At 38.3% G+C, this 25,425-nt stretch overlaps 1 protein-coding gene across 4 annotated transcripts in view; it reads right to left on the bottom strand.

Annotated features, from left to right (window-relative positions):
• Nucleotides 1-13,513, bottom strand: part of SHROOM2 (shroom family member 2) — a 245,232-nt gene extending 231,719 nt beyond the window's left edge. For 2 of the 4 annotated variants that reach the window (XM_027835356.1, XM_027835357.1), the window contains exon 1: nucleotides 11,722-12,023. In XM_027835356.1, the coding sequence (XP_027691157.1) occupies nucleotides 11,722-11,955 (234 nt within the window). In that variant the 5' untranslated portion in view covers nucleotides 11,956-12,023. Of the gene's footprint in view, nucleotides 1-11,721; nucleotides 12,024-12,761; nucleotides 12,828-13,478 lie in introns of those variants that run through there. The other 2 variants (XM_027835360.1, XM_027835358.1) reach the window with 2 other exon arrangements.
• Between the last annotated feature and the right edge of the window lie 11,912 nt (nucleotides 13,514-25,425).

The raw sequence follows: 25,425 nt of genomic DNA, 5'->3' as shown, positions 1-25,425 counted from the left end.
CTATAAACCTAAAAAGTGCTACATAAAGGTGAATTATTATAATCTGGTTTCAGGGAATGTTCCACAGAATAATTCCCAGAACAACATTCAATTTACTAATATTCAAACACTAATCTACACAGACTAATCTTTCATTAGAAACTACATCCATCAAACTGCCTCTTTTGGATAGATTTTGGTGAGGTTTTTTTTGTTTTTAGGCAATGTGATGATCAGTTGGATGGTTTCTGAACAAACTGTGGTATTGGAATGTAATGGCATATAATTTCACTATAAAGAACGGTGAATGAAGAACTCAAATATCAGAAGACTTACACAACATGATGATCCAGAGTGAAGATAGAATAAACATAATGACACAATTTTATTTCAAAAAAAGTCAGCCTACATTCAGGAAGCCAATGATGAAGCACGTTACCTAATTCCTTGACAGAAAGGTGATGCTCTCAAAAGGTGCAGAATGAAGTAAACATTTTCAGACATGGCAAGGTGTGGATATTTGGCTTGATTGTACTTTTTTTTCTTTAAACAAGGATTGTATATTTCTTTTTCTTTTTTCACTTGGATAGAGAAAGGAGCTACAATAATGTTGTCCCTTTCCGAAAACAAAGGAAAGTAGGTCATTGAAGCATTTTTTAATGCACAGAAGAACAGAAGGAAGTTAAGAAGCTTTGAAATTACTTTTTTTAAAAAAAAAAAAGCAAGCTGTATATAATTATATATACTATAATATATAATTATATATTATATAAAATACAATTACTATAAATAGTATAATATAATATATACTGTAATATATTATATAATAATATAATAATATAATAATAATTTCTATCATATTTTGAATATGGAAAACCTCTTTTTTGGTGTTCAAGTTCAGAATTTAAAAAAAAAATTAAATGGAGGCCACACTAAGAAGCAACAAAAATTGGTCAACTGTTAGGATAATGCTAATAATATGATCAAAACTAGAGGAAACATACTTTTAATTACCAATAAACTATAAAAGCAAACAGTAATGCGTCCGTAGTTGAAATTAGGCTATTGGTGAATTTTGCTTAATTTAATTGTATGTTGGAGAATGTCTTCGCTATTTAAAAGTTCCTTTTGTGTAAAAACAAACAAAAAAAAGTATTGATCTTTTTTTTAAGTGATCACAGCAGATTAATCTTATGGTTAATCATAGTTTTCCTGAATTCAGGCAAACCATTAAGACAATCCCCTTCCAAACCACACCCACTTACATAATTAAATATAGATACTTCCCCTAATTCATCTCCTGTGAAGGTCCCTGAGTTAAAGAGGGCCTTCCATAGTACCTACTTTGGAAGCTTCTCTGGGACATTTTGGCCAGAATCCACACCAGAAATGAATGTTACTTACTATCCTAAATAAGGAAGCAAGGAACTATTGGAGCCTATTTGCAGTGAGCATTTTAAATGTTGAAGTTAAAGTTATTTTAGACACTACAGTTAAAATGACACGATGTATTTGTCTGATTAATTTTATGAAAACAACCTGCCTTTCAGATCTGTGGTCAACTCAAAAACTTTTGCTCAAATAATAGCTAGATAGATAAATAGATAGATAGATAGATGGATGGATGAAGGAATGAATGAATGGTGCCCATTCCTAATTGCGATCTTTGAAAAATAAATGAGGCAAAACTTGAAAAAAAGTCTATTCAGCATTTTTCTCCTGCTAAAGATAGTCAATTAAAACCATGTAACAAATGGGCAATGAACAAAAGTGCTAGTGAGTTGGCAAGGATTCTCTTAAGTTTCCCTAAGAACTCAGCTACAAATCCAAGTTTATTTGCATACTGACACAGAACACTTTTGGCAAATGAACAAGTATAAAATTCTCTATCCATAGAGATATCCAGCACCTCAGAAGTAAGGAAATGCATTTTCTTTAGCAATGAATGATGGACATGAGTGAAGAAATCCCAGCTCAATGGCTAGCTAGCTACAACCGATTTATGAAGATTTAAACTCTTATTGTTCACGGGTCACTTCTTATCATGCTACCATGCTTTCATGTAAACAGGGAATTTTTTTTAACTTGTCAGGATATGCTTTTAAAAATCATAATTAAACCACAAAGTTTTAATTCCTTATGTTACATAAGTAGTATACATAGTTCATAGTTTTTAACTATAGTTAATACCCTTAGCATTTTTAGCACACGAGCCAAGTTAAATTAACACCTGGGAGAAGGGGGAGAAATCCAACAATCAAAATGTAATGCCTCATACTTGGCACGAATTTAGTATATGGTTTCAGGAAAGTTGCCATCTCCCCTCATACTCCCTTTCCCCAACACCCAACCAAATGAAACTGTGATGATGGGAATATAAGAGAGTACAGTTAATTGATAATAGAGGAAATTTTGATTGAGGCTTTTTTTTTAAAAGGCAACTGGGGTTAAGTGACTTGTCCAGGGTCACACAACTAACGTCAAGTGACTGGTCTGTGACTGGATTTGAACTCAGGTCTTCCTGACTCCAGAGCTGGTGCTCTATCCACTGCACCACCTTGCTGCCCTGAATGAGCCTGGGAGAAGCAACTTGTGGGCAAAAACTTTAGCTTTTCAACTTTGAATCCTCAATATGGCACCAAACCGTGCACACATAATAGTTATGTAGTAAATGTTGCAACTTAATTTAAAGCAATTCAGCCTAAATACTCAATTCTCCCACAAGCCTTTGTGCCTGTCAGCAAAAAAGGAGAAAAAACACTCATCTCTTTCTACTAACTCTTAAATATGATACTCTACTTGGCACTCCTTATATATATATATACATATACATATACATATATATATAATATACATATACATATATATATATATATAGTTAAGGCCATAAAACAAGATATGATTCCATGAATTTTAGGAATTCTAAATTTGTTTATGTCTAGCTTCAGATTACCATTATGTACACAAGTTGCCAACATTTTTACTAGTACTTTAGAGTTGCATGTAGATGGTACTCCCACAGAGTTTTGTTGAATATTCAACTATCCTTAAAACAACACAACATAGATTTTAATACCATTTAAATGCATTTACAGTGTAACTCTAAATATAAATATCTTTAAAATGATTTGGCCAAACACTATTCTTTTAATTGCTAAAATTTCTCATAGGACCACTGAATCACAAAATCTTAAGAATTTAGAATGTACCTCAACAACCATCTTGTGTAACCCTTTACCCCAAAAAGACCTTATTACATTACCAAAAATTTTCCATCCAGCCTTTACGAGAAGACATCCATAAAGTAGAAAACCATTACGGGGCATCCCATTCCATTTTTGAATTGCTCTGTTGGGAGATTTTTCCAGATATCCTAAATTTACTCCATTGCAGAAAGAGAGAGAGAGAGAGCGAGCTCGATCTTTTGTCAGAATACATTAGTTTGATTCCATCCCTAGTCTACCCAGCTGACTTTGGACATGTCACTTCACCTTCATGATTCTTATTACCCTCATCTGTAAAATAAGTTTAGAATACATTGTAATGATCCTTTTCAGCTCTAAACCTTATGATCTATATAGCTCATTCTGTAACACATCAAAGTACACATGAGATCTGTCTACTTTCAAGAGACTCAGTGCAATACAAAAAAGCTTTCAAGATGACAAAACCTGGCGTTCGAGATCCTGTGAACTATCAACCTAATTTCTCTTTAAAGCCTTATCTTCCACTATATGGGCCTTGCACTCTAGCCAAACTTGTACCTCTTTAAACATACCCCACGCTTTCTAGCCTCTATATCTTTCCTCATGCTGTTTCTCTTGCCAGGAATGCCCTGTCCTACAACTCATCTCATCCTGTCCAAATTTTTCCCACTCTTCAAGGCTTTGCTCAAAAATGTTATGTCTCATCCATGAGGGTGGAAATAAAAACTTCATGAAGATGACTCTCTTTGCTTTGAACATCTATAGTAATCTTCTTATAGCACATACCTTATTCTATACGGTATCACATTTATCTTGTGTATTTGTTTTTCCTCTTCTACCAGATTATAAACTCCCCAGAAGAGAATATTCTGCGTATCTTTGCATCCCCACTATTATCCCCTACATCCATCAGAGTTAAACTCTAATCATCCAAAGAAATGAATTTACTAACTCAAAGACAAACCATATGGCAGCATATGTCAGAAGCATGTAACTTCAACTGAGGAATCTAAACTAAAACTTGCCCCAATAATTCCAGTACTTAGGACTAATCTGGCAACAAGAGCTCAAAGTCTTTACGGTAAAATTCAACTCAGCAAGATTTACCAACTCCCTACTATGTATAAAGTGCTGTTGTATTAGGTAAATAAACTTGGTTGTGAAACTTCACACACGTTCTGCTTTTGCTGTGCTTAAAACATCCAACTAATCAATTTGGCCAATGGGGGAATCCCCTTTAAAAGATTGGAGCTACTCAAATAAGTATTTTACCCAAGTATGACACAGACTGCATCAACCATACATTAAAAAGTGTTACCACAGCACCAAGAAAGAATGTAAGAAGTGAGTTCCACAATGGCCCAGCAAATCAGCGTAGTAAAACCCAACCAATCAGAAGCTGACTACCCTTCCAGAAACAGGCAGCCTAGGGTCCAGGGAAACTGCTCGGGAATCTCAGCTGTCCTATTGAAGCTGACAACATATTTGGGAAAAATGACATGGACAGTATGGCAGCATAGAGGTAGTGGGATAGAAAGCTGGACTCGAAGTCAGGAAGATCTGAGTTCAAGTCCCACCTGACACATACTATGTAATCCTGAGCAAGTCATTTAATGTCTCAGTACTGCAGACAGCACTTCTCAAACTTTTTGGTCATTTCCACTTTTAAAATTATTAAGGATCCCAAGAGCTTTTATTTATGTGTGTTGTATCTACTGATATTTACTATATTAGAAATTTAAGCAGACACATTTTAAAATGTTTAATTCATTTTCAAACAGCAATAAAACATTAACACAAATAACATTTTAATGAAAAAATAAGTATTATGCAAAACAAAAAATAGAGAATGACATTTTTTTCTTTATATCTTTCAAATCTTTGCAAATCTCATGTCTTGCTTACTAGAAGACAACAGGATTTTCATCTCTGCTTCTTCGTTCAATCTATTGTGCTATTTTGTTTTGGTTGAAATATATGAAGAAAATTGGCCTCACACAGATAGGTATTTGGAAAACTGATGAGTATTTTAATAACCTTTCTAGGTAATTGTGGATATTCATCTTTGACATTATACCAAAACTTAACAGTGGTTTCTGAAAATATGAGTTACAATTCAGATTCTGAAACCGTATCAATGAATGAATGAGACTGAAAAGAGGAAATAACCTTTCAGTTTCATTAGGAAAACAGTTTTGACTTCTCAGGCCCACTGGAATCCTCAGACCACATTTCAGGAACCTTTAAGCTCTAGGAACCTTTCCAATATTTTAAATTTCAGAGATTTATTATCAGCATTGGAAGAGGAAGGTTCCTTATCTGGGAGTTCCCTATATCAATAAAATCACAGATTCTATCCCTATCCCTATGACATGGATACAAGAAAGCAAAATACAAGACAGACTACCTAAGGGCAAAGGATAGCTCCAAAGTGCTCCAGGTAAAATCAGGGAAGGAGTGCTCATTTTCAGCTGGGGAAAATTTGGCTTGGTGGAGGAGATGGCCCTTGAGCTGGGTCTATCACAGAAAGGTAGAAAAGGTAGGATGAAAACTGCGTTCTTTTTGGAGAATGTAGAGTATGTGAGGGAGAAATTAAACTATGAAATTAAATTAAATATGAAAGTAAAATGGAAAGGTAGGCTAGAGTCAGATTTGGAGGACATTAACTAAGAAGAATTGGAAATAAAGTGGGTACCCATCAATTGAGGAATGGTTGAATAAATTTTAGAATATGAACATAATGAAATACCATTAAAACATAAGGAATGCCAAAAAGGACAGATCCTAAGAAACTTTGGAAGTACTGTATGAACCAACGCAGAGGGAACTGATCAGAACCAAGAGATAAATCTATACATTGATTACATTACAAAGGACAACAACTTCAAAAGACTTCTTTGATTCTAATAAATACAATGACAAATGAAGTGATAAACGATAGATACAAAGTGAGACATACATTTTCAGAAAATACAAATAAAACTTTTTTTTTTGCTTGACTATACTTATTTGCTACTGGGAAAGGCTTTTATTGGGAAAAAAAGGCTGGTGTGGAAAGGGTTGGGGACAATAATCCAATTTTTTTCTTTATAAAAAAGGGAAGAAATGTCAATGGAATACATAAACACCAAGGAAAAAGTGAAAGGAAGTTCAAAAGGGAACACAGTGTTCATACTACCATGTTTAAGTTAATGTATACTTTAAAAAACAAGATGTACATGGTAGATTCGTGGTTTTGTAATCAATCCTGTCTTTTATATATGGAAAATTAATGTTTTCTGATGAGCATCAAGTCTGAAATATTAAATATTTTTTAAATATCAAGTTAAGAAGTGTGACTGTTATGATAGTAACATAAATTTGAACTAGAAAGCACCTTAAAGGCCATCTAATCCAAATCCTTCAATTAATATTGAGATTTATATATAAGTGATTGTCCAGGGTCAGAAAGGGAGTTAGTAATAAAGTGGAACTTGAACTCAGGTCCTAGGCCTCCAATTCCAGCACTCTTTTCACTGTACCATGGGCCATCTCATCCCAAGAAAGATGAAAATGTCCATGAAAACAAGTGACTCCGCAAAGCTGCCCACTCATTTCCAAAAGGCCCATTGAGTTCACCCCATTAAATTCAAAAATTTTAAGAAATATACTCTTATCCAGGACTTTTGGATCCAAAAGATCCCAAAAATATTAATTCCTAGTATGTAAATCTCCAAAGAAGTTAGGCTATTTCTGGGCATCTGTGCCATCCTCTGACTAGGTGCTAAGTGGCTCAAAGGATCATAATCCAAATCCCCAGTATTCACTCACCCCAAAATTGATCACTTTCCTCAATGTCAGCCTAAAAACCACACTTAACTCCAGAGTAGAGCTTTACTCAGGTATAGACAAGAACTGGAAGGGATTTTAAGATAAAAGGATCAAGGCAAATTTTACCAAGTCATTCATCTCCTGAGGCACTTCTAGGTAATACTACTATTTTTAAAGCTAGGCACCTCACATTTTAAGAAGTCAACTGGGAACTGGGCCTCTTTCATACTAAAGCATTCCTCTAACAGCAGGGTGCTTGCTAACACCAAACTAGTGTATTTAATACTTACTCAGAATGTCTCCTAATGAATCACCAACTATCATTTCCTGTAGCATTTCCCCAAACCTGATTTAGCTTAGTAGAATAGGTGAGAGAGATGTGTGAACAAAATTCTTGAATAAATCACAAACCTTATCTAATACAAAGATGAAGCTTCCAACCCACCCCTCAGAAGAGTACATGGCACAGAGTTTTGTTTTGTTTTGTTTTTTTCAAAGAGGGGATGGATTTTTCCTAAATCATTCATGTTCTACCCACCAACATCTTTCAGAAATTAGGCTCCTTTCCCTAAAGTTTCACATTAAATTCAATGTGTAACTTAAAGAAAATTATGATCATTTTCATTTCATAGTACCGTAGGTATGGTAGAATTAGAGTGGGATACCACTGCTCTCTAATTACAAGGATCCTAACCAGTCAAATTATGTTCTCTGAAATATCAACTATACATGGTGAAATATATGTTTGATATAAAACATGATTAGCATGTAATGTAATACCTTGAGTCCTATCCTCACACCTGTATCACAAATGTGTCCCAATATATTTCATTCTTAGTCACATTATCTGAGATCTGACACTTGAGATTTATATTTATGTATAGTTTGTGAATAATCTATTTGAGATTTCCCTAATCTGTAGATTCAGTTGTAAAAGAAGTTAGTCATACCAAGTTCTGGCTACAAGGCTACAAATTTCCTTACACAGTATTTAGGTTCTGTATTTTGTTAACCCCTTTCATTAGAGGGCCTTGCTATGCTTTACACACATTCTCTCCTGAATTCTTAGGATGCCACACTAAAGGGAGGTAGTACACTATTACTAATTTCAGTTTGAGGATGTTAAAACAGAGACCCCATCAGACTACCCATGCCCATACACTATATCCCCAATAATAAATGCTAGCTATTGATGAAGAAAAATTTAGAATCAAGCAGTTCTTTCTTTCCTTCTCTCCCTCAGTCCACATAATATAAATGAAGCAAGTATTTGTTTTAGTGTTTGCTGTGTAAATAAAACCCTCTGCCATCACCAGAGCTTGGGGTTACTGGGCTCAAAGAAAGAAAAATGCCTTTCACAAAAACATTTGTGTCACCAGATGTCTCCAAACATACCACCATAAAGGTCAAATGAGACTTTAGGGAGGAGAGGTGGGGGCAGGGTGGATAAAAATTTTTGGTTTTTAGGACATTTTGAATATAAAATTCAAGTCTAATTCTGAAAGTTACCAGTAATTTTCTCATTTCAAATGACTAAAGGTCATTTCTGGAAAAAGGATCAGAATACAAATGCACACTACTGTATTATCAAGTAAATGATGTGGGTTCTAGTCTTCTACCAGTATGAAAGATCTCTGGGCAATTCTGGACAAATCACAGGCTCATAGGATGAGAGATTCCCCACCCCCATTTTACAGATGTCTAACTAAGACAAAGAGATGACAGAATCATAGGTCTAGAATTAAAGGGACCTCAAGACGCCACCTTGTCCAACCAAGGCCAACGCTTGCCAAAAGTCACATGAGTAGCAAGCATCTGAAGAAGGATTTGAACATGGAACCTGGGACCCTAGAGTCAATCCTACTTCTACTGTACCACTGTAGAACTGCCTCTCTGGTCTTGGTCTTTAAAATTAGAAATCAGCAAATTCTTATTAAGCACTATAGCTAAACTGGAGATAATAGTATTTTACCTGCCTGAAGTCAATTAGATCACTTACAAACCAAAACTCTGAACAGTTACAAAGATACACAAAAATTAATTGTTCAGACCTATATAAAAGAAAAGAGGGAAAAGTGAACAGTGTCATGCCAACTATGGATAATAGAAATGTTTATTTAGAATTGAAGTAGTCAGAAATAACAATTTCCATCTATCAATCAGGTAGAGTAACCACAAGCTTGGAATTACCAAGCACTGGACTAAAAGTGAGAAATAACATAATCTGGGATGGTTTAGGAATAGGGACTAGACCTATGATTTCATTGATAGAGGTAATTCCCAGGTGAGGAAACTACCTCTACCAGTGCAGGTTGGCACCTTCTCTACAACATAAAGTCTTAGAGCTGCCTATCCACTGAGAGGGTAAGAGACTTGCACAGGGTCACAGAGCCAGGTCTTCCTAACTCCAAGGCTGACTCCCCAGTCATATACTGCACTGCCTCTCTAACATGAATTATTTTTAAAAATCTAATTACAATTGTGAGACAATCATACCTCATTTCTCCAAGACTCTGGGTCAGGCTAGAAAGCCTGAAGAAATAATATATATCTACCTGACTGACTATAAGGAAACATGTGTATTTTAATTCTAAAGTCCATCTTTAAAGTTCTCCCTGATCCCCAGAATTTAACCAAATTGGAGAATAAAAGTAAACTGCCAAATAGTCTCTAAAAGTTGTTGTCCACTAGGTTCTACTGTGTCCTAAAGTTCCCTAGAATAAGGGCAACAGGTAAAGTAGAAGACATATGTGGATATACAAGGTTACTTGGAGAAGTTAGGGTAGGGTATTGGGACTCTCCTGTTCATTATTGTTTTTGGCAGTAATGTCAATTTGAAATTAGAAGTTGGTTCATGCCTTTTCAATAAGCATACAATGAGATATACTGTATCTCAATACACTACCACAATCAATCGTACTTTAAACAATGTTTATAAATTCTCGAACCTTTCTATGCATTGTATGTCATTATATAAAAAAAAACAATGTGCATATCTACATGTGACAATCTCACAATAAGCATAAAGTTTATTAATCAAGAATACTCCTGAAGATGGGCGATATTGGCCAAGATGATGATACATATAAATTTGCATGTGTGAATAAACACAATACACACTGGCTCAATGTATAAGCATTTTATTGCTGCCCATATTCTTTGAAAGGATCCAATTAAGTAAATTTAAGACAAAATATAACTATCCTAGATAACAGCAATGGCCAGCAATGGCCTCTTGTCTAGGTAGTACATAAATTCAAAATCTTATTAAGAAAATCTCCCAGGGGAATTCCCTATTGTTGCCACACCTTCAGAAAGATATAGAAAGCCTTACAGTCACATTAGGGTAATTTGGGTAACAAAGCAATACCCCTCCCTAGACTATAGTCAGTTCAAGCACACAAAGTTAGGGCTCACTAGAATTCTTCCGGCAGTGGGGAGGAAGGAATGTGGAAAAAACCAGTAAGTCACCTTCAAAAGCTGCTGGTAGCCAACAATTTTTACATTTTAAAAGGGACTTTGGCCTTTTGGTAAGCTTTAGCTAAAGCCTCCACCTAGAAATCAACCTGCAAACTGTTTTAACATGGAAGTTGCTTTGTATAAATATAATTAAGTAAAACAAGACACTGCACATTCAAATGTGTCCTTTATCTTATCTTTGAGTTGCAGAGGAACAAAGAATTTAAGTAAGTTTCCTTGTGTCTAGTTGTTTTACAGGTTCAGCTCAAGTACAATTCCCCCAAAAGCAATACAAGCCAGCACCAAATTGTCAGAAAAAGTTCCTTCCGGTGAACTGAAAATAAGGAAAAAAATTCTGGAGCCATACTTGGAAAAAAGAAAGCTTAGGTGTGCTCTACAGGTCCGATGATTAAAATCAGAAAATTGACAGTATTAATCGATACATATTTGTATACTGATTAAGAATAACAGGCAGGAGGTAACCCCAACAGTTTCTGGTTTGGGTACTTGGAGGGGGAGCCTAAGACCCTCTGATTCATTGCCAAAAGTCTTATTCTCCCTCTTCTTCCCCCCCATGCCACCCCACGTCTTTGCTTCTGAACTCTTAAGAACAACTAGTTGCCCTTTCAGTACAGGTGCAGACCACTGACAGGGAAGGGAAGGGAAAAGGTGTAAAGGGCAAAACCACAGTGCACTAAAAGGGGAAAGTAGAGGTCGAAATGGGTGCCACTGGGCCAGGGAGGGGAGCAAGTTCGCTGGAACCCCTCCCCATAGCGGTATCCATCGGAGCTGCGAACCCAGCAAAAATCTGTCTTATTAAAAAAAAAACCTAAAACTCGAGTCCAAAGTGCAACTTTTTTACACTCACATACTTGTTCCCTTTAATAAACTGATGCATACGACCCTTTAAATCCTAAAGCAAAATCCACAAGTCACGCTTATCTCGAATATAAAGGTTTAACTCCTGCCCCCCCCCCCCGGGTAAATCTAGCACAATTACCCCCACTAACACTCTAGGCTAGATCACTAGGCATTAACAATAGCTATCATTAAGTATCGTGGTGCTATCACCGGTCTACGGTTGTCATGCGGGGGAAGAAGGAGGCGCGCAATGTAAATATCACAGCACAGCTTCAAGAAACTTCTGGAGTTCATCACCCCAGTACCCAACCCTAGTTAAAAATGATGGTCGTGAGCCAGAGTTCCCTTCCCTCCCCCGATTCTTCCCAGCCCTTAACCTTCGCTTAATTCCTGGACGCTGGTTTACCTTAGTAATGATGAGAGGTTCTCCGTGTTCCTTCCCTCCTTTCAAGGTGAATCCCCAGGGAGCCCCCCCAGTCAACAGCACTTCCACCAGCCTGTGCCCGTCCGTCCCCCTGGGCTCCAGCACCATCATCAGAGGCTGCTGCGGCTGCCCCTGATCCGCGAACAAGGGGTTGAGCCGGGGATCTTTGTCTGGGAATCGCTCCTGCCGACTGCCTCGGGTCTCCGCGTTCTCCATGGCGCTCCGGGGGCGCAGAGGCTGTGAGGGCTCGCCTCCCGGCCCCAGCGCCCTGAGCAACTTGCTGGCCGGACTAGGAGCCGTGGAGCAGTGACCACCGGTCCCAGCCCGAGTCCATGAATGGTGCGCGTAACCACCACTCCCCCCTCACCTCTCAACCCCTTCGTCTCCGGCCTCCCTCCCCCTCCTCTAGCTACTCCTCCTCCTTTCTCCTGGCCCAGATCCGGTTTTATTTGGCCAAAGGAAGGGAACGAAGGGATGGAAGAGGAGGAGGAGGGGACTGAGGGTCTGGGGAGAGCTGCTAGCCACCGAGAGGAATTTACAAACTAGAGCAGCAACTTCTGGAAAGCGTGGTTAACTCATAAAAGCAAAAGCTAGGGGGGTAAAAGGAGGAGGGGGAGAGGGGGTGCGTGCCAGCGTGAGTGTGTGTGCGTGTGTGTGTGTGTGTCCGCGCGTTCGTGTGGGTCAGTTGCAATTCCAGGGCTACGGCGTCTGCTCTTCAGGCAGCGAGGGCCAACTGGAAACGAAGGGGGAGGGGAACCGAGGGACAAATAGCTGGGAGGGGGATGGGGCAAAATCACAAAAGGTTTTACGTTTGCTCTCTGGGCAGGAGGGGAGGGAGCTGAAGGGGACTCAACAAAGTTTCCTTAACTTCCTTAAAAATCCAACTTCCCGAAGGGAATGGACTCTCCTCCCCTAGGGGGTCTGCAAATCGATAACTCTCTTTTCTTCCTCCCTTCCAGCCTAGGATTGCTGACTCCAGGGCAACTAGAACCCTACTCTCTAGTTTTCCACGTTTCCCTTACCGTCTGCCCTGCGCTGTGACTTCTGGGGTTCCAGGGACTGGAGCTGCTGCTGCTGCCTCCGCCCCGAATCAGCCTAGGTCATCAGTACCAGAGGGCAAGAGAAAGGCAGGTGAAGCGTGCCAGGTCTCCTGCCCACCCTCTTCCTCCTCCAAGCTCTTTAGCCAAAAGTGGTTGACTCAGGGAGGGGTTTTCTTAAGCGGGAGAGGACTGAGCTGTCTGCAAGAGGATCAACAGGTCGACTCCAGCCCCACACTTCTCTCAACTCTTTCCCCCACCTTCTCCCCCCCTCCCCCGATTTTCTCCAGGGTTAGGCTGCAGCCCCAGGCCATGCACAGAGTGGTTGAGGCTCCGTCTCCCAGGAGCCAGGCTTTGAAGCTATGAAGGGCGGAGGGGGAGGTGGGAAACGGAGTGAAGGAAGGAGTGGAGACGGGTGAAGAAAGGAGTTGGGGGGAGGTGAGAGTGAGAAGAGAAAACAAGAATTTGACCAAAAAGGAATTTGTAGGGGAAAGAGAGTGCAGCGAAGGCAGGATTTCAATAGCTGTTCCAAGAGCAGAAGGAAAAGAGAAAGGTCCAGGGCTGGGGATTGTAGGTGTCCTAAAGCTCCCAACGGGTAGCTAGCCCTCCATCTTAGGCTGGAGCTAGACTCCTCCCCATCTCTGCCCAGAGAGGTACCTGCGGGGACCTGGAAAGGCCCGCCTCCCCCCAGGCTCCCTTTACCTCCCACTTCCTTTGTTCCGGTCGGTCTACCTCCACGTCGGGTTTCTAGCGCTACCTGTGGGAGGAGCCGCGTGGAGGTGGGCTAGGGCTGGGGCTGGAGAGTTCCGAGGTCCCCGGTGAGCTGGGAGTCGGAAACTCGCTCCCTGGCTGGGCTGGACTGGCAGGTGCGGGCCACATAAACAGCGCCTCGGGAGTGTCAGGAAACTCCCCTGGGAACTTCTTATTTAATTTTATATTTTAAAGTATTTGCTGGGTGCACTAGCAAGAAAGGTGTTTCTATTTTTAGAAGAGACGCTCCCTATTTTTGAAGCCAAAGATTAACGGTTTAATTCTGCTCTCTCCCCCCAAACTAAATCTCATGACTTTTTTATAAAGCTTTTTTTCTCAGTAGGGTGCCTCCCCCAACACTTTTTAAAGGGAATACTAATACTTTCCACATCTTTCTAATTTACCAAATAAATAAACATTTCTCCACGATGGCCCATTGATCACAGTGTTTCCTTGTTATAGGACAAGCCAACCCTCAGCCACACCTGTGTCTTTATAAAAGAAGTTTTTCATTATAATGAATTCAAGTAGTACGATATCTGATGTTTTCCAAAACTCATTCCGGAAAACTGCCCACTCAGAAATATCTTTATAGAGACAAGACAGAACAAGAATGATTCACTAGCATCTACAAGAAAAATTCCCACCCTTACCACAAATTCCCCTTCACCTCCTAAGCTGATAATTATGTACATTTTATTGTCTTTTGGTGGCAAATGTTGTATTTACAAGAGAGGAAGTTTTTCCATTATAAACTCATTTTTATTCATAACATTTGTGAAATTGTACCATTAGAAGTGAAAGTCTCCAAATCTTCCTTCAGTACCAAAATGAGGAAATACATTTTGGGATTGAATTTAGTGGGTTTAATTTTAAATTTAGAAGATTGTTGATGGAAAATATAACCACCTCTTCTAACCCTTTTCCAACTCCCTAACAGTTCAGAACCCAAAGGAATATAGATAGATAGATAGATATTTCGATGCCGTATAAATAATGTTTTTACTCCTCTTTGTAGAAACCTAAGTGTAGCTTGAATTTGAAGCTAATAAAAGACCTTCTACTTTCTACTAAACAGTTGTCAATTTTTTCCACACAATTTAGCTTGATTTCAGTATGTAGTCTTAAACTGTTCTTTGATTTCTTTCTAGGCATTAGTCTTCTCTCAGCAATTTTATTATAGCTCCTGGAAGACAAGAGCCATCTTATACTTCTCTAGAATTCTCTCACAATATCCAAACAGTCTGGGGTGCCGGGTACATAATAAGTACCCAGAAAATATTTAGAATCATAGAATATCTGGTGTTTAAGGAAAAATAGAAGCAATCTACTGTAATCCCTTCATTAATACTTAAGGAAACTGAGGCCTAGAAGCATTTAAATGGCTTGCCCAAATGTTTGTCCCTCACATTTTAGGAAAATTATTTCTCCTTTTACCTAGTTTCAAGTAACATGTCTTGTTGGGAGTTCCACATTAACAATAAAATAATAGATCCAGTTCCTATCCCTATCCTGAATGAGTTAGGGACCAGAGAATTTGAACTGTCTTACGTCCAACTCAGGTAAGATACCAAAGCATAGATAGGGATCATAGAGAAAGACAAAGATATAATAAATTTATTGCTTCCCATTCAGATTTTTGATTCATAGAGTCAGAAAGGACCTTAGAGTTCATCTAATCCAACAACCTTATTTTACACATGAGGAAACTGAGGCCAGGAATGGTTAAATGATTTGCCCAAGGTGAAACAAGTAGTGAATGGGAGAGTAGAGATAGAGAGTAGAGGTTTTCTTTTTTCCCTACATTGCTTCTTGAGACTCCCTTTTTACTTATAGTTATATTCTTGAAACTCAGGTAAGATCTTCAAGGGAGCATAATTTTATATTCTTGGGACCTCAGGTAAAGATAATGAAATAGGTGACATTCATATAATGCTTTGCACTTTAAAACATTTGCTTTATAGGCATTAATTATATCATATGATCTTTTGTGAAGTTGGCAAGAGAGGTATTATTATCTACAATTTGCAAGTAACAATGACAAACAATTATTGAGTACCTATTGTGTGCTGAGCACTGTATTTCCTGCCTGCTAGGAATCTCATCTAATCACCCTTTGTTAATTATAAAGTTTGTAGACCTCCAATATAGACATACTTCCTCCTTTTATTCACAGGTAAATTGGGAAATAGTCATACCTATGCTTGTAATTATTATCCATCTTTTAACTATCTCTACTTTAGATTATAGTAATGTATGGTTTGTGTCGTTGTTCAGTCATTTCAGTCATGTCCAACTCTTAGTGACTCCATTTGGGGTTTTCTTGCAAAGATACTGGAGTGGTTTGTTATTTCCTTCTCTAGTGATGTACAGTGGCTCCCAGTGAATGTATACCTGATATAGACTTCAATTACTCTATCAAATTAAGTCTTGTTGGCCTTTTTCATTGTCAGTCATTCACTCATTCAAAAAGCTTTTATTATGACCATACCATATGCCAGACATTGTGCTAGGTACTGGAAATACAAAGACAAAAAGAAAATAGCCCTTTCCTTTAAGAAGCTTACATTCTTTTGGGAGGAAACACATAAAAATACAAAATCTATGCAATGTAATTTCCAGGGGCGGGCCATTAGCAACATGTGGCAAAAGAATAGCCCTAATATAGGAAGTAACAATTGAGCTGATCCTTCTAGGAAGGTGAGGCTTCTAAAGAGCAGAGGTGTGGAGGAAGGACCTTCCAAGCATGAGGAACAGCCTATACAAAGGAATAGTTTGTTAATGTGTGAGTGGTAATAAATAGGGCAGTTTGACTGAAACATGCAGTCATGGAGAAGTAATATATAAGTCTGGGAAAGAAGGGTGGAGCCAGATTGTGAAGGGCTTTAAGTGACAAACAGAAGAGTTTGTATTTCATCTCAGAGATAAGGGGAAGCCATTTCTTGACAGGATAGTGACATGATCAGGAACCTATGCTTTTGGAATATCAATTTCCCAGTAGCATAGAGATAGGGAAGATATTTGAGGCATGGAGAACAATTAGGAGACTATTATAATAATCCAAGGGAGAGGAGATGAGGGCTGGAATTAGGGTGGTGGGCATATGATAGAGAAAATAGGATAGATGCAAGCAAAGTTACAGAAGTAGAATTTACAAGACTTGTGCCCTGGACAAGACAGGACATCTTAGGCTAGTCCAGTGATTCAGGTTCAGGATTGAAATGAAACACTAATGGACAACAAAATTCAATAAAATTAGCTTACTAAGAAAAATGAAAAAGGATACATTCACATTTGCCATAGCTCAGGTCAGAATTCTGCTAAAACCTAAGGGCCCCAACTTTCCATAGACTGCTTTTTAGGGTTCAGGTGACAAGCCAGCCAAGCCAATGGTTCAAATTTTTTCCCCACTGAAGGGAAACTACCCTAACCTACATACAACTAATGTTATTCCTACCATAATTTAGAAACTGTTTGCATATGAAAGCTGAGAGAAAGAAGAACCTAGGATAACCTTAGGTTTCAACCTAGGTAAGAGGAGTACTTTAAACAGAAAAAAAGAAAAAGCTGGAGAAGAGGAGGGCTTTAGGATGGATTGGGGAAGGAGGCACCAAGCTAATGAGTTCTGTTTGGGACTGTGAAGTTGAAGATACCTAAGAGACATCCCTTTAAATGTTTAATAAGCAGTTCATAATGTGGGATTGGAGCTCAGGAAAGTATCTAGGGCTGGAGAAGTGTATATATTCTTCCTCCCTGTGAGGTTAATTCATTCCTACATGGGAAAAAACACTATTTGGGCAAATTGTCATAAGTAAAAAAAATAAATAAATTACTAGTAATTAAAATGGGCCAGATTTTAACAAGTCCCCAAATTAACATCTAATTGATACTCAAAATTTATGAAATTGGACCTTTAATACCTCTCAAGAAAACTAATAGTAAAGACAAAATAAATCACTAAAAATAATAAAAATACTATCATGCCCTGCCTCCTGCCAAATAAACTAATATGTAAAAAAAGGTAAGAAGACTGCAAAGAGTAACTATTGTATTTTTTTCATTTTAGAGAGTCTTAAACAGCACATTATCTCTACTATAATCAGTTAACCAAGTAACAAGTATTTATCAAGCACTTATTCACTGGTTTCAGTTATGTTTGACTCTTTGAGACCCAAAATGATTTGCCATTTCCTTCTCCAGCTCATTTTACAGAGGAGGAAACTAAGGCAAACAGGGTTAAATGACTTCACCAGGGTCATACAACTACTAAGTGTCTGAGGCCAGATTTGAACTCAGAAAAATGAATCTTCCTGACTCCTGGCCCAGCATGTTATCCACTGTGCTACCTAGCTGCCCCTAAAAACTAAGGTAAGTCATGTACCCAGACAGTTGTTTAGTCATTTTTCAGTGATGTCCAACTCATGAATCCATTTGGGGTTTTCTTAGCAAAGACACTGGAGTGGTTTGTCATTTCCTTCTCCAGCTCATTTTACAGATGAGGAAACTGAGGCAAATAGGGTTAAATGATTTGCCCAGGATCACACAGCTAGCAAGTGTCTGAGATCAAATTTGAACTCAGGTCTTTCTGACTCCAGGCCTGGTACTCTATCCACTGTGCCACTTAGCTGCCCTTATTAAGCACTTACTATGTGCTAAGTTCTGGTCTTACAAAGAAAGGCAAAGACACTGTCCTGCCCTCAAAGAGCTTATGTTGTAGTGGAGATTACATATAAGTAATTAGGTGCATACAAGATAGGATTGAAAAAAGGTAATCTTGGAAGAGAAGGAATTTGCAATTAGGAAGGCAAGGAAAGCTTTCTGGAATGGAGGGAAGAGGAAAGGAGTAAATATATAAATATAGAGTGCCTACTATGTGCCAGGCACTCTCCTATTTGATCCTTATAACAACCCTGAGAAACAGATGCTGTTATCATCTCTAGATAGTGAATGCAAAAGAACAGCAAGTAGGCCAGTAAGGTTTGATGATTAAGAATAATAATAATAATAGCTAACATTTATAGGTGGTTACTATGTGCCAAGCACTGTGCTAAGCACTTAACAAATATCATCTCATTTGAGCCTTAAAACAACCTTGGAAGATAAGTGCTAATATTACATAATATCATGTAATTTATTAATATAGGTATGTGTGTGTAATTAATATATATTAATATATTATATAAAATATTTTATTACATACTATAATATGATATGATATTATATTATATTTTATACAAATGAGTAAACTGAAGCATCAAGGTCAAGTGACTTACTGAAGGTCACATAGCTAGTAATGTCCTAGGCTAGATTTTAACTCCCAGCACTCTATCCATTGTGCCACCTAGAATACATGAAGGGAAATAAAATGTAAGAAGACTGGAAAGTTAGAAAGAGGCCATGTTCTGAAGAGCTTTAAATGTCCAATAGCAGGGTTTATATTTATCCTAGAAGTTATAGGGAACTACTGGAGTTTATTGAATAGGAGATGGCTGGGTCAGACTTGTATATTAGGAAAATTGTTTTGTTAAATGAGCAGAACCAGGAAAATATCGCACACAGTAAGGATGATCAACTGGTAAAGATTTAGCTATTCTCATCAAGACAAAGATCCACCAAGACAAAGACAATATTAAAGGACCCATGATGAAAAACACTGTCCACCTCCAGAGAAAGAACTGATAAACTGTGAATGCAGATTGAAGTATACTTTATGTTCTTATTTTTTTATTGTTTTATTTTGTGTTTTGTCTTTGTTTTGTTTTTGCAATATGGCTAATATGGAAATATGTTTGGCATGACCTCACATACACGTTATGATCAAAATCAAAGTGCTTGCCTTCTCAAACGGTGTAGGGGCAGGAGAGAGGGAGAGAATTTTGAACTCAAAATTTTTTTAAATGACTGTTAAAAAAAATTTTTACATGTAATTGGAACATATTTAACAAAATAAAAATAATTAAGTAACAAAAAAGAAGAAAATCACTTTGGCAGCTTTGTGGAAGATGAATTGGAGTAAAGAAAAACAGGCAGGAAAACCAAGCCTGAACAATTGTTATAGGGTGGTGGCTGTGTGAGTGTACAGAAGGGAATGTATACAAAAGATATTATGAAGATTGAAACATCAAGATTTGGCAACAGATTAGATATGTGGAGTGAGTGAAAATGAGGAGTCTGAGTAACTTGGAGCCCTCAGTAGTAACAGGGACATGGGAGGGTTTGAGGGAAAAGATAAATGAGTTTTGTTTTGGACATGTTGAATTTGAGATGTACATCCAATTCAAAATGTCCGATAGATCGTTGATAACAAAGGAACATAGTTAAGGAAAGTGATTGGGGGTGAATATATAGATTTAGGAATCATCTGCATATAGATGATAATTGAACCAATGGAGCTAATGAACTGATTAAGGTAGACAGTTGTTCTGAGAGAACAACTTAATGCAGCACTGATAACTGGAAACTTGTGAAGATGACTAACCATATAATGGCTCTTCCTTGTTTGGGGCAATTGAGAGGCAGTCACAATGCAAATCTGTCCTCATAAAATCACATAGGGAATATCCAATGACACTTTTAGTAAAGTTGAATTATTTTAACTCAAATTTGCATATATTAGAGGTATAACTCTGTGTGTGTGTGTGTGTGTGTGTGTGTGTGCGCGCGCCTATGTATAGAGTTAAACCCATACTAGTTGATGAAATCAATAAGAGAGTTTTGGAAAGAGTAAATAAAAGAGGTAAAGTCAGAGCCTTGGGTCATGACCACACATGTAAAGAAGAGTATGGATGATGATCTAACAAAAGAGATTGAAGATTGACCAAACATACGCAGAGAACCAAGAGACAAAAGTCTAGGAGAAGGCGATGGCAAACAGCACAAAATGTTACAGAGATCAAAATAAGATGGGGACTGAAAAAAGACCACTGGAGCTTCTTCAACAACAAGGGATGTTGGGGTTTGGGGGCTAGATTTTTTTTCTTGCCTATTTATTTATTCTATCGTTGTTTGTTTGTTCCCAAAAAAACCTTGGACAATTAACTCTTTTGTCTCATGTAGTTTTCATTTATGATTTCTTGAAATATACCTCTGGAAAGCCAGACTTTGATAAAGCCCATTATGATTCAAATGGAGCTACTTGTCTATGTCTTTAAACCCAAGTCACTCTGGCTTCCATTGATTGGCCAATAATGGATCATGGCCCAAACCTCTCTTCTCCGTTGTTTGAGTTTTGATGGCTCAGAGTGAGTGTAAATAGCAATTGTTTCTGCTCTGGCCAGAAACTCTGAGGGTCTTCCTCTTCCAGATTGATTCTTTTATAAAGGTAAACTAAGCCATCTTTTGCCTCAATTCTTACCTAGCCTTTGACTACTGACTGGGCATTGCCTCAGAGAAACTGAGACTTGGGGAAGACCTTAGCTTAAAATGCCAAGGTCTTCCACTGCCTCCAGGGCCACCATCACTCATCTTCACCTATGCCTTGCCCTTGGACTCAGATGAGTCAGGAGGAGAAAGTGAGGCTGATGACTCTGCCTCACTTAAATCCAATTCACTTGCAAGTCAAGGCATAACCCTATTGATGTCATAGGTCCTCTTTGAGAATGAAGGACAAACAACAAGGGGATAATATGATCAGGGTTTTCATGGAATTTAGCTAAGAAGCAGAGAGCTAGTTAGATTAGCTAGATAGGATGGCAGGATAAGGCAAGGGCTTTTTAAAGATGAGGAAGACATGTTTGTAGGCAGCAGAGAAAGAGACAGTACGTAGGGAGAGTTTGAAGATGAGAAAGTGGGAATGATAGTGAAGGCAACCTGCTATAAAAGATGGGAGGGGTGGGATCAAGGGTGCGGATAGAACAATCCTCTTCATCTGAGTGAACTAGGAAATGAGGGGGGAAGATGTCCTGAGCTGAGAATGAGGGGAGAAGAGGGAGATCCCAACCAATGGTCTCAATTTTTTTCTGTGAGGTATAAATCAAAGTCTTAGGCTAAGAGGGTAGGGCTAGGGTGAAGGTTATAATTGAGGCTTGAAGAGAGATGAGAAGGTTTGGAATACTCACTGTGGAGAGCAAATTATTTGGGGAATTTGTTGTTTGGTCATTTTTCAATCATGTCTGACTCTTCATGACCCCATTTTGGGGGGTTTTCTTGGCAGAGATATTGGAATAGTTTGCCATTTCCTTCTCTAGCTCATTTTACAGATGCGGCAACTGAGGCAAACAGGGTTAAGTGACTTGCCCAGAGTCACACAGCTAGGAAGTCTCTGAGGCCAGATTTGAATTCAGAAAGTTGAGTCTTCCTGACTCTAGGCCTGGCACTCTATCCACTGGGCTACCTAGCTGCCCCATTATTAGGGAATAATTACTGCTAAAGTGAGGGAGCAATTGAGATAAGGTAACATAAGTTTGTAGTGGAACAAATCATGAAAGTTTCATGATTTCATGATTTCCTCCAGCTCCATTTAGCAGCATAGGGCTAAGAGTAAAAGAAGCAGATGGTAGGGTTAGAAGTAGATGATATAGGGTTAGGATTTCTCAAGGTGTGATTAGCATTAGGGCAAGAGGACATGGAATTGAGGAAAGAAGTGAGAGAAATGATTATGAATAACCAATGATTTGGGGAGATTCAGATTTCCCTCTTTTTCTTTCATCCTCCTTTCTAGACCTCAGTCTCTGAAGGTTGAGCTAATCTTCTCCTCTATACAGACCTCACCCAGGTGGGACAGCCAGTATATTCTGCTCAGGTTTGTGTGTGGGGATAAATTATTTTAAAAGATTGCCCAAGGCTAGAGTTAACTTAGCAGTAAATGAAATAGTCAAAGTTTAGGTCCAGCCCCTCATTGTAATATTCATTCTCATTAATTGTTAACCCATTAGAGTTGATTGCCACCCTTGGGAACACTCCTCCTCCAAAAAGGCATAAAAGCCACGAGCCCACAGCCATGATTGTCTTTGGTCTAAAAGAGCTATGGCCAAATAAGCATCCTTTTATTAAAATGCTGGCATTAGTAAAATGATTAAGTTACCCAGAAATTATGTCTCAAACTTTTTAAAATGCCATAGAGGATATTGTAGAGTTGAATAGTTTTATACTGCTAAATTATATGGTACTGTCAATACTTACAGGACAGCTAGGTGGCACAATAGGCACAATAGTGCTGGTCCTGGAGTCAGGAAGACCCCCTCCCCCTTCCTAAGTTCAAATCATGCGCATTAGCTGTGTGACCCTGGGCAAGTCATTTAACCCCGTTTATCTAACTCCTCATTTGTAAAATGAGAAGGAGAAGGAAAACCACTCCAGTATTTTTGCCAAGAAAACTCCAAATGGGGTCAAAAAGAGTCAGACATGACTGAAAAAGACTGAACAGCTATCAATACTTACCATAAAAGTTTAGAGAAGAGATATCATTGTATCTAGAAAGAAGGCATCATGGGAAATGTGGAACTTTAATTAAGCCTTGAAGAGTGGGTAGAATTTTGATAATCAGAAAGGAGAGGCAAGGGAATTCCAGTTAGGAGATGCATGAGCAAAAATACAAAGACATGGATAAATTTTCTATTACAACATAACCTTTAAATATATGTAACCCCTAGTCCTTGCAAGAGGAGTTAAATATTCATAAATCATTTAAAAGTAGAGAAGATCATTCAGATTGCGTTAATTTCTTCTAGGGTCAACAGAAAGGAAGACTTGTTGGTCTTAATGGTATCTTTTTATTCTGATATCAAAGGCAAAAGAAAGAACTCACAGCATTAAGTGATCAAGCATCTCTTCATACAAGCATCTTCTCATACAAAATTTATTCTTTTTTATTTTTTTTTTGTGAGGCAATTGGGGTTAAGTGACTTGCCCAAGGTCACACAGCTAGTACGTATGAAGTGTTTGGTCTGAGGCTGGATTTGAACTCAGGTCCTGCTGACTTCAGGGTCGGTGCTCTATCCACTGCGCCACCTAGCTGCCCCTCTTATACAAAATTTAAAAGATATGTTCCTGTTACCTAACCCTGTCATTCCCCACATTCTTTTTTTTAACTAGTTTATTTATTTTTTATTAATTTATTTTGAGTTTTAAACAATCACTTCCATACATTTTTGAGTTTAAAATTTTTCTCCTCCTCCCTCCCCAACTCCCTCCCCAAGATGGCTTACAATCTGATACAGGTTATACATATACATTCCTATTAAACATATTTCCACATTAGTCATGTTGTAAGGAAGAATTAGAACCAATAAGAAGAACCACAAGAAAGAGGAAACAAAACAAAACAGAAAAAAAAAAGAGCAAATAGTATGCTTCGATGTGCATTCAAACTCCATAGTTCTCTCTTTGGATATGGATAGCATTTTCCATCATGAGACTTTTGGAGATGTCTTAGACCCTTGAATTGCTGAGAAGAGCTAAGTCTATCAAAGTTAATCATCGCACAATGTGGCTGTTACTGTGTATAACGTTCTCCTGGTTTTGCTTACTTCACTCAGCATCAGTCCATACAAGTCTTTCCTGGTTTTTCTGAAGTCCTCCCTATCATTTCTTATAGCACAATAGTATTACATTACATTCATATACCACAACTTGTTCAGCCATTCCCAATTGATGGGCATCCCCTCATTTTCCAGTTCTTTGCCACCACAGAAAGAGCTGCTATAAATATTTTTGTACATGTGGGTCCTTTTTCCATTTTTTTGATCTCTTTGGGATACAGCCCTAGAAGTGGTATTGTTGGGTCAAAGGGTATGAACATTTTTATAACCCTTTGGGCATACTTCCAAATTGCTCTCCAAAATGGTTGGATCATTTCACAACTCCACCAACAATGCATTAGTGTTCCAATTTTCCTACATCTTCTCCAACATTTATCATTTTCCTGTTTTGTCATGTTGGCCAATCTGATAGGTGTGATGTGGTACCTCAGAGTTGTTTTGATTTGCATTTCTCTAATCAATAGTGATTTAGAGCATTTTTTCATATGACTATAGATGGCTTTAATTTCTTCATCTGACAACTGCCTGTTCATATCCTTTGTCTGTCCCACATCCTTTGTTTTTGCTGTTGTTGTCGTTGTTGTTTTTGCTAGGAATCAGGGTTAAGTGACTTGTCCAAGGTCACACAGCTAGTAAGTGTCAAGTGTCTGACACCTAATTGGAATTCACGTCCTCCTGACTCCAAGGCCTGAGCTCTATCCACTGTACCACTTAGCTGCCCCATCTGTCCCACATTCTTAAAGACCAATCATGTTAACTGTAGTTAGTAGATAGAGGGCCTGATTTGGACAAGAAGGTCAGAATTCAAATACTGCCTCAGACATTTACAAGCAGCATAATCACAGGCAAATCACTTAACTTCCCTCAACCTCAGTTTCCTCATCTGTAAAATGAGAATAATGATAGCATCTACTCTCACAGGGTTGTTGTATCAACTGATTTTTTTTGTAAAGTGCTTTGCAAACCTTAAATCACTATACAAATGTCAGTGGAACACCACTGCCTTGGAAGAACTGAAGATGAACATCCTACAGAGGGCAGTGGAGAGGTGCATAGTAGGTTTGAGCAACCTGGAACACCTCATTATTGAAGAACTCCAAAAAAGAAGAGAAAAGGATGTCATCAAAGAATTATAGGGCAGCAAGAAAAGTTGTAACTAGAGTGAAGGATAATAGGAAGCCAGCCACAGTGCTTCATTGCTACCTGGGGGAAATATAGGGTGATCCTTTGAGGTGAATTTTGGGGAGAATATGACAATAGTAACACAGGATACGTCACACAAATATGGATGAGTTGCAATATGTGCTTTTGAAGAGAATTCCCAAATCAATAAGATTACAGATCCATTTACCATTATTATTATTTCATCATCATCATCATCATCATCATCATTACTACTGCTACTACTACTACCATTCCTA

This window comes from Vombatus ursinus, unplaced genomic scaffold, assembly GCF_900497805.2.
Source record: "Vombatus ursinus unplaced genomic scaffold, bare-nosed wombat genome assembly UNPS02014814.1, whole genome shotgun sequence".
Taxonomy (NCBI): domain Eukaryota; kingdom Metazoa; phylum Chordata; class Mammalia; order Diprotodontia; family Vombatidae; genus Vombatus; species Vombatus ursinus.
This window is presented reverse-complemented; position numbering and strand designations above follow the sequence as displayed.